We start from the raw sequence: 10,226 nt of genomic DNA on the forward strand, positions 1-10,226 counted from the left end.
GTTATATTTTTAAGAATAAAAAATAGAAAATAATTTTTTATTATTAAATACGTTTTTTTTTCTTTTTAAGAACAGAAATCTGTTTTTAAAAATATAATTACCAAATAAACCTTTAGATTTATAAGTAAATATAATTTCAAATAAATCTTGACTTCGAGCTCGAGCTCGGTCAATAATATTAACAAAATAATATAAAAAATAGATGTAAGGGTATTGAGGTCTTTTCACATAATTTCCTTTCTTACTCTCCAAGAACCCAGAGCCTTCCCCTCAAACGACATCTCCCTTGAACCCTAACTTCCTTTTCCATTGCCACATCAAAAAACTGAGAAAAACCACAAGAAAAATCCCCCAAAAAACCCACAAAGCAAAAGGAGAAATAATCAGTGGAATGGGAGAGACTCGGTTCTTGCAAGAACTGGTTCTCTATGCAGCCAGTGCTGCTCTGAGCTGTTTGGTGTTGTTTGCGGGGCTTCGACATCTGGACCCGAACCGAGAATCCTCCAAAAAAGCCCTTGAACACAGGAAGGAAATCGCCAAGCGCTTGGGTCGACCCCTCATTCAAACCAATTCATATGAGGTTATGCCAGTTTTTTTTTTTTTTTTTTTAATGTGTTTTTGCTTGAATAATTTTTTCAATTCTTTCTGATATTGGTTGCAAAGGAAACATGGGTTTTGATTTTCGTGACCTAATTCGTATTGGCATTTGTTTTCTTTTCTGAGATTGATATTTGAGCTGGGGTTTGGATTTTGGTTCTTGTTGATAATCACTTGCTGTTTGTTAAACCTGAATTCTTGAGGAGAAGGAATCTAATTAATTGACATAAAAGTAAAGGAATGGGATGGGATTTTCTTGATTGATTGAAAAAAAAGAAGTGTCTTAATTGATTGAAAAAAGAAGAAGTGTTTATATATAGTTCATTGTTCATTTTGGGGATTGATATTTGAACTAGGGTTTGGTGTTCGCTTCTTTCTTCTGATTCCTTTATGTTTGGAGCTGAATTCTTGAGGAAATTGAATTTGATTAATGGTAATGAAATATAAGGACTTGGGTTTCAATTTCTTTCTTTGGTGGTATTAATAATTATAAAATAATATTTGATTTGATTTTCACAGTCTAAATTGTAACAGTTATTTGTTTCTTTGGCTACTGATATCAGTTCTTGCTCAACCACTTAATTTTTGCTTGGAACTGCATTTGTGAGCAAAATGGATTTGATTAATGGAAACGAAAGTTAAGGAATTGGGTGGAATTAGGTTTCATTTTCTTTCTCTTGTTTGGAAATAGGATGAATATAAATTAAATTTGAAGGGATCTCTAATCATCTATTTAAATTTTATTAGAACATGCAATTTGCATTGTCTTAAATTTCTATATGAAGAATTTTTTATCATCCTTATAAGGTAGAAAATTTAAGTTATAGACAATGAAGGTTCAGAAATATAATTGTTGCTTGTGTGTTTGATCTGTGTTTTTTCAATTATCAGGATGTAATAGCCTGTGATGTCATAAACCCTGACCATATTGATGTGGAATTTGATTCCATTGGAGGATTGGAAACCATTAAACAAGCATTAGTTGAACTGGTAATTCTTCCGCTACGAAGACCTGAGCTGTTTTCACATGGGAAGCTTCTGGGTCCCCAGAAAGGAGTCTTGTTATATGGACCCCCTGGCACTGGAAAGACCATGCTGGCCAAAGCTATTGCAAAGGAGTCTGGAGCCGTTTTTATTAATGTGAGGATATCAAATTTAATGAGCAAATGGTTTGGTGATGCGCAAAAACTTGGTGAGTGGAATATGTTCTCACTGCTTATCTTGGATTTGAGGAATTTTCTTTACATTTTTTTTTTTTGAATATGATAAGTTATGTACTTTAGTTATGAATTAGAGAGCTGCAGTTACAGGATTTTATGATGCTTTTCATTGGCTTGCACCACCTGTAGTAATCACTATATATGCTTGACTATATGAATTAGAGACAAATGGAATGAACATGGTTGTAATGAAAAACTGGATACCAGTCATAGCACACAGTCATCTTCTACCTCACCTCCTGTACCCTGTTTAACCCAACTGCACCTGTCTTAACTTGAGCTCAAAAGATTTGAGTCTGGTTGAGCTCAGGTTGGGTATACTGGGTAGGTCCTGTACATTCTGCTATGCTCTTTGGGTGTGGTCTGCTTGATCTCAATGTCCGAATTCAGCCATAGGAGTCACATTGCATGAACAGCCTTTGTTCCATTCTATTTGTTATGGATTGTAGATTAAGTTAGTTCAATCATCAATATTTTTTAATTTCATTAGTTTTGGCTAGCCAGCTTAACCTAAAGCTGCTGATGGATGTATTAAAAAAATGTGGATGCATGAGCACAAGATGAGTGGACCGTAAAGTTGCTTAACTGAGTGTGGCACTTTCTTGTGATTCAGTACAATCTTTTGTAACGCAAAAAGATGCATTTGTTGAAAATTTGGTTGTAAAGTTGTTTAATTGGTCTTGTTTTACCACTACCAAGTGTTTCTCTTTGATCTGAACGTTGATCTTTTCTAAACTCTGCAGTGGCTGCTGTATTTAGCTTGGCTTACAAACTCCAACCTGCTATTATCTTCATTGATGAGGTTGATACTTTTTTGGGTCAGCGCCGGACAACAGACCATGAAGCAATGGCAAACATGAAAACTGAGTTCATGGCTTTATGGGATGGTTTTACCACTGATCGTGAGTATTCTATACATTAAGCAACTATAATCCTTGTGGTTCTTTCTTTTTCACAAATGAAGTGCATTTTTTTCTTGCCCTTTTCAAATAAATGCCTCTCTCTGATTACTTGTACTTGCTAGTTAAACTAGTTGGAAAAGGTTTCCACTTGTGACAATTTGATGTTGTTTCATGTAGAGAATGCTAGGGTGATGGTCCTTGCTGCTACTAATCGTCCATCAGAACTTGATGAAGCAATTCTTCGACGTCTTCCTCAGGCCTTTGAGATTGGGATACCGGATCGCAGAGAGAGGGTGGAGATACTGAAGGTGGTTTTGAAGGGTGAGAAGGTAGCAGATGACATCAACTATGACCGCATTGCTAGCTTGTGTGAGGGGTACACTGGTTCAGATATTCTTGAGCTCTGCAAGAAAGCAGCCTATTTTCCTATCAGAGAGCTACTAGATGACGAGAAGAATGGGAAGCCATCTCCTGTCAGTATTCTTATCATTATTATCTGTTATCATCTAGTTTGCCTTCTACTTCGTATCTCTTTCTTTATGATGGTATGCTAGGGTTTAGTAGGTCATGAAAAATGACATGCTGTTGGTGGTGAGAATAATAGTAATAATAATAATATATATTTTAAGGAACAAAGCATCTGATTTGCAGAAGATGATACCGTTTTTGTAACTAGGAAGTGACTTCAAAACCTTCTTGCAGTATTAGTTTCTGTGGCAGGTGGTTTTTTCCTTATCTTTTGGTGACACCTGTTGCTCCGGAAATTTGACTACTATTTTCAGTGTCTTTTGATGCTGCTCTTGCTCATCCTCCACTTCACTCTTTCTAGCATCAAATCATGTTTGCTTAATTGTAATGATATCTGTCTAAGATAGTGGACACAATTTAACTAAATATCACAGTTTCAAGTTCTTTTTCATCTTCTTTGGACCAGCTAGCTTTTGCCCTGCAAAATTATTGGGCTTTCCTAGGATCAAAAGTGTTATTCAGCGATGAATCAAAAGACAATGCATTAGCATGCTGTAGCTGGATATGGCAGGCTTTTGAAATATTACTGACTTTTTTGGTAACTTTATGGTTCCTTTTCAGGCACCACGGCCATTGTCACAGTTGGATCTGGAGAAAGTTCTTGCCACATCAAGAAAGACAAAGGTTGCTGCAAGTGAATACACTGGTTTGAACCCACAATCATCGGGGTGGTCAGGGAATAGGGAGCCAGATGATTATCAGGTTCAATCTGCAATTGGTGAGCTCTCTAAGCTTGTGCTCTCTCAAATTATGAACCTTCAATCAGATGCCCAAGACCCTTAAAAAGGGAGGCCACCCACCCTCCTCCCAGCAGCAATCTGGTAATTGGTTTGTAAAATTATGGCCAGATGACTTATATTTTTAATTTTTTTTGCCATATTATCACAGAATTTGTGATCTTTCGGGTCACGTTCGTAGGCATTTGATGAATTCTTGGAAGTCCTTTAGAATCCTTATTTTGATGATGTATCAAGACAACACTACCCATATTTTATAAAATTCTTGATAACCTCTATCATGTTGTGTACTGTTCTAAGGAATTCTGTAGGGGTTTGTTGATCATTGAGTCTCTTTACCCGGTTAAGTTGATGGGGTTCTTTTCTTGAAAGCACCGGGTCTTTAACCTACCTTTGTTATACTCTGGAAACCGTTGGATGTTTCCAGGCAGGTAAATTTGGTAGTAGGCATTTTCCTAGCATAACAGTAAGGAGATCAGCGTCTCAAGTATAGGGAACGAAATTAGTGGATTTCATGTGATGATGTGGCCTGGTTGAGCCCAATTTTCCCGCATTTGTACCTTCATGGTCTGAATCTGGGTTTTATAGGGTATGGGTCCTTGTTCTGCAACGTCCTAACAGGCAAGTGGGAATGAATAATGGAGTTATAGACTTGTATAAAGTATTGTTTGGTTTCTGGGTTATATGGTGTTTATATAGGGACCACTAGGAAAGTTATTGATACGAGTATCCAAACGTGTTCCAATTTCACCCACCTCTTCTCGTTCTTGTCTGACCGCATGTGGCCAGTACCCCCCCTGAGAAAACAGCTGTGGATGATTGAGAACCCTCCTGGATGTAGCTGGCACTAGACGTGTTACACTGAATTTGGGTTTGGCCAATTCGGGTAATTTCACACTCAAAACAGAGAGCTGTAGCCTCATTTTTAGGGGCGTATAAATCATTGGGTGAGTTCGGTTGTGAACATTAAAGTCAAATTGAACTGGACTAATCCATTATTAATAATCAAATAAAGTTAAAGACCGGATTGATCGGCTCGGTGTCTAAGTCGGTTTATTTTGATTTGGTTTCACAGTAAGGATCAGGCCCGAAGAGTAGTGGGTCGTTGAGACCTTCACCTAACTCTTACCCTTTCTAACAATCCAGTCAACAATCAAAAATCTAAATGGATAAAAGAGTAGTGGTCAATGCTCACATGTCTATAAAGGATGTTTAGTTTTTCGGCTCACTTTCATTTACCTTTCGTATCGAATGTCTCTTTTAATTTTTTTTTCTTAAAATATGAAAAATATTTGATAAAATTTAGAACTATTGGGTTAGATATATTTAGCCAAAATTTCGTTAACCCGAGTTTTTATGGTAGATGCAATAACATCAGTTGTGTTGTTGCATTTTATAAGCAATGAGGGGTGTTCCTATGTTAATGATGGCTATGAATATCTGTTACCATATTAATATATAGAACGTAAGTTGGTGTATTGGGAATTCTCGGACCACCACAATTATGCATGGAGTCATCTTATATTAAATGTTACCAGAATGAGGACAATTTCATTTTTATAGTGGCCTGGTAGAGGTGGTTAAAGTATTGAAAGTTGCATCAAACTCAAAGTGAGGTTGAGCCAGAATCCATTGTTTTGTTTTTGACAATTTTTTTTTTCTTTCATTTTCTCGAGAAAAGAAAAACTCAAACGAGTAAGGTTAAAAAGTTTCCGGAATCGCTATCCTGATTTGCTTTTTCCAATTCAATTCAACACGAACATGTATCCATAGAAGAGACAAAAGACTATGCTGAAGTTAAACCATTGGCGGCTTGCCCATCAAGCCATCACACACAAGTACAATTGAGAAACTAACACAAGAAAAATCATATTAGTCTAAATTGAAAGTTCTCAATTTCAAATTTGCCAACTAGGTTAGGATTTTAGTGATATTGCGACTCAGTCTTAGCCAGGAGCAAAGCAAAGTTGACGGTGGAATAGTTGGTGTTTGGTGACGCAGTCAGTCATATGTTAGGTATAATTAATTAATTATTAGTACTGTAAGAACAATGAGAAGTTGGGGTACGTTTGGTAGGAGAGAGAGAGGGAGTCATGCCAGAAGAGTTGTCAAAAGTTGTCACAATCGTGCCTTAAAAGTAATAAATAAATAAAAAAATCTATTATTTTTAACACTACTTTTTCCTCGCAAAACACACTCCATAAATACCTCCGATCCCTAAATTTAAAAAAAAAAAATCAGATTTGGAGTTGTTTTTACTCTTTAGTCAAAGAACCATGCGACTCCGAAGAAAAATGATACAAACGTAGCTATTAGTATAATTAACGTAAGGGAGACTAATAGGAAATTCGTATTACTATTTTAAAACACACATTAGTCTCATTCCACTATACACATTATTCTCATTCCACAATTAATTTGGTCATGAGTCGTAGATTGACGGCCGAGGCATGAACCCCATTCCTTCCTCTGCAGCCGGCCAACGCAGTCTTCAAACCTTCAACCACCGTTAAAACCATCCCCCACAAGTTGTTCCCCGAAACCATATATTATCTCTCATGACTTCTCATCGTGTTCATTGAAATTCACTCCTCAGAAGTCAGAACCAATGATTCTTTCCGATTCAATCCCGTTCCTTCTCGCATTCGCCGCCACCTTCTTGATTCTCCGTTTGCTACTCAAAACTTCTGTGATTCTTATCGTTAGAAAATGGGTTCGGTCTCTGGGGGACATGTGCTATGTGTGGCAGTGCTATAGGGTTCCGCAGTACAATCAGCTTTTGCAGGAAAATGAACTGTATCGGAAGCTTTCGGCTTACATCAACTCTTTGGCTTCAGTCGAGGATTCTGATTTTGCGAACCTTGTGACTGGTTCTAGATCAAACGACGTCGTTTTGTCTCTGGACCCGAACCAGACTGTTTTTGATAGTTACCTTGGCGCCAGAGTCGCGTGGACGAACGTCGTTGGAGAATCGGACGGTCGGAGATGTTTTGTGTTGCGGATTAGGAAGAAGGATAAGCGTAGGATTCTCCGTCCGTACCTTCAGCACATACTGGCTAAATATGAGGAGTTTGAGAAAGAATTGAAGCTGTACATCAACTGCGAGAGTCGTCGGTTGAGCGATGGACGGTGGAGATCTGTTCCGTTCACGCATCAAGCGACGATGGAAACTGTGGCGATGGACTCCGATCTCAAGAGCAAGGTGAAGTCTGATCTCGAGCTCTTCCTCAAATCGAAGCAGTACTACCAAAGGCTCGGCCGTGTTTGGAAACGGAGTTACCTCCTTCACGGTGCGCCCGGCACCGGAAAATCGAGCTTCGTCGCCGCCATGGCGAAACTCCTGTGCTACGACGTCTACGATGTGGACCTCTCTCAGGTCTCCGACGATGCCGATCTCAAGCTCCTCCTTCTGCAAACCACACCCCGGTCGTTGATCCTGATTGAGGATCTCGACCGGTTCCTGATCGACAAATCAACGACCGTCAGCCTCCCCGGCGTGCTGAACTTCATGGACGGAGTACTCTCGTGCTGCGGCGAGGAGCGCGTGATGGTATTCACAATGAACAGCCCAGATCAAATCGATCCAACGGTCCTAAGACCCGGCAGAATCGACGTTCACGTACAGTTCGGCCTCTGCGATTTCTCATCGTTCAAAATGTTAGCCGATAGCCACCTAGGAATCAAAGAGCACCGGCTTTTCCCTCAGGTCGAAGAGATTTTCCAGACCGGAGCGAGTCTCTGCCCGGCCGAGATAGGCGAAATCATGACATCAAATCGGAATTCCGCGACCCGGGCCCTCAAATCGGTTATCAACGCATTGCAAACCAACACAGCCAATAAAATTCGGTTGACTCAAAGCTCGTCGGGCCGGTCCACAGAGGAGTCAGCTGAACCGGGTGGTGTGATTTGCAGGGAGAGCGTACACACAGTCAGGGAGTTTCGGAAACTCTATGGGCTCTTGAGGAGAAGTGGTAGAAAAGAAGAGCCGTTGGATTTGGGCTCCACCGATAAGGACGCTCCAAGGAATGGATCATGAGGTTCTTTTTGGGTAACACAATAAATTACAATACATTTATAACATGTTTAATAATAAATTACTTTCCGTGTATTTTAAATTTTAATATTTCTTTAGTGTAATTAGTTGATAGGGTGTTTCATAAGTCCAATTCAAAGTTAGATGATGTAGAGAGATGTTTATTTTTTTTTCCTTTCTTTGCAATCAATGATAGGAATATGTTTCATTTGTGAAAAGTGTTCTATGGTACATATAGAAGTGGGAGAACTTTTATTCATTTATTTATTTTATTAATATTTTTTTTTTTGACATAATTATTATTTTTTATTTAAAAAATATTAATTAGAAGAGCTCAAAATCAAAGTTAATTTTAACATCAAAGTGATGGTATTTATGATATAGGAGCATATGTAGTACATATTTTTATTTGTAATGTCATTTATTTCTCCTTTCAAAGCCTAAAAATGTTTTCTTTAAGGAGAGATTTGCTCTTCTAAATAAAAAGTTGAGAACTACATCTTCTAATCCAATAATGAAAATTATTATAAATTTAAATATGTTTTTACTATAATTTTTTAATAAACATTTAACTTTATAAGTATTTTTTTTATTTTTTTATTTTTTTTACTTTAAGACTATGTTTGGTTCTACGAAAATTAAAAGAAAAATATGAGAGAAAGAAAATGGAGAGAAAAGGTAAAAAGAAAAAAAAAGTAAAGAAAAATTTTAAAATAGATTTAAGGTTAATTAATTATTTTTAAACATTTTTAAAATTTATTTCACTTATTTTTCTCTATTTATATAAAGATAAAATAATTAAAAATGATAATTAATTTAAATTATTATTTAATTTTATTTTTTATTTTCTATTATGAAATCAAATATAAGAAAATTATTTTTCTTTAATATTTTTCAAAAACCAAACATTTAAATTTTCATATATAAGACCAACAAACCATACAAGTAACAAAATTTTCATTTACAAATCCTTTATTTTTATCATACTTTACTCTTTTTGCAAGTTAATTTCACTCATACCTCTTAGAAGTTTAAAGTAAATATACTTAACTATTATTAGTTTCAAATTTTTTTTATTAATACTCCTATAAATTTATTTTGTTTATAAGAACTTTTTAAAGAGGTTTTCAGACTATAAAAAAAAAATTATAGTTGATCACTTCCATTCTCATCTACTTAATCTCGATTCTCGATCGGTCACTCCATCACCCTTTTGCCATTCACTTGGGAGAGTCCTTGACGGTTGTCCCGAAGCCACTATGACCCACAAATATAGGTTTAGTCTCTGCTCCATCTTTGTGTTTATATATAGACTCATGGCCCTCTCTCCCTCTCTCTCTGTCTCTCTCTCTCTCTCTCTATATTGCTACTTTCAGCCAAGGCATGGCCAAGCTGCAGCCTTGGCCAAGCTGCAGCCTTGGCTGCACACACGGCAAGTATTTTTCTTTATTTATTTGCATTTTTTTGTTAGTTGGAAAAAAAAAATCAAAATCAAAATTTGAGGAAGAAGATGATGTGGGAAGGGAAGCAAAGAAAGGAAGAAACGATGAAAAAGAAGTATGGTTAGGATTTTGTAGCGGGTGAGTTTATGGAGGCTCTTCGAAGTATTTTTAGTGAAAATATTTTTTCTAAAAGTGTTTTTTAAAAAATCATTACATTTTTTTTAAAAGTATTTTTAAAAAAATCATCTATTAAGAATGTATTTGACAGTGATTATAGGAAGTGTTATTAACGTTTCTAATATTTGAAAAATAAAAAATTTAAAGTGTAAGAAATACTATAAATGTTTCTTAAAATCATAAAACATTATAAATGATTTTTCAATACTTTAAGCGATTTTTTATTTCAAAAACACTTTTAAACTAAAAACTCTTTTAAGAATCACTATCAAACGAACTATTATAAAAAAAAGCGTTTTGAATAAAAATACTCTTATTTATTATTAAAATTATGTGTTTATGTCGTGGAAAGCCTTCATTTCTGAACCTCAACTTTAAGTTGAATGTTAAAAATTAAATTTTTATTTATATGAATTACTTTTTAAATGCATGTAGATATCAATTATTTTTTTATTGGAATTAATTTCATCCATACCCCCTTTTTTTAATTATAATAATTTATCATTAATTTCAAATTTCATCAATTAACACTCATATAAATATAATTTATATATAAAATTTTTTTTTTAAAGAATTATTAAACATACCTA

At 35.9% G+C, this 10,226-nt stretch overlaps 2 protein-coding genes across 2 annotated transcripts; both read left to right on the forward strand.

Moving 5' to 3' along the window:
* Nucleotides 1-222: 222 nt before the first annotated feature.
* On the forward strand, nt 223-4,262 carry LOC100264007 (uncharacterized). Its single transcript, XM_010664610.3, has 5 exons — nt 223-580; nt 1,489-1,789; nt 2,561-2,719; nt 2,897-3,192; nt 3,809-4,262. Exons 1-5 carry the CDS (start codon nt 392-394, stop codon nt 4,028-4,030), a joined length of 1,167 nt encoding a protein of 388 aa, XP_010662912.1. The 5' UTR covers nt 223-391; the 3' UTR covers nt 4,031-4,262.
* Nucleotides 4,263-6,287: 2,025 nt separating this feature from the next.
* LOC104882242 (AAA-ATPase At2g46620-like) lies at nt 6,288-8,235 on the forward strand. Its single transcript, XM_010664609.3, has one exon. It carries the CDS (start codon nt 6,593-6,595, stop codon nt 8,018-8,020), a length of 1,428 nt encoding a protein of 475 aa, XP_010662911.1. The 5' UTR covers nt 6,288-6,592; the 3' UTR covers nt 8,021-8,235.
* Nucleotides 8,236-10,226: the final 1,991 nt, after the last annotated feature.

This window comes from Vitis vinifera, chromosome 16 (assembly GCF_030704535.1).
Source record: "Vitis vinifera cultivar Pinot Noir 40024 chromosome 16, ASM3070453v1".
Classification (NCBI taxonomy): domain Eukaryota; kingdom Viridiplantae; phylum Streptophyta; class Magnoliopsida; order Vitales; family Vitaceae; genus Vitis; species Vitis vinifera.

Excerpts from the sequence above, each read along its gene's own strand:
- LOC104882242 (XM_010664609.3), top strand. The coding sequence starts at position 6,593 with ATGATTCTTTCCGATTCAATCCCGTTCCTTCTCGCATTCGCCGCCACC.
- LOC100264007 (XM_010664610.3), top strand. The coding sequence starts at position 392 with ATGGGAGAGACTCGGTTCTTGCAAGAACTGGTTCTCTATGCAGCCAGT. Across the intron at positions 581-1,488 it reads TTCAAACCAATTCATATGAG|GATGTAATAGCCTGTGATGT; the intron begins GTTATGCCAGTT and ends TTCAATTATCAG. Across the intron at positions 3,193-3,808 it reads AGAATGGGAAGCCATCTCCT|GCACCACGGCCATTGTCACA; the intron begins GTCAGTATTCTT and ends GTTCCTTTTCAG.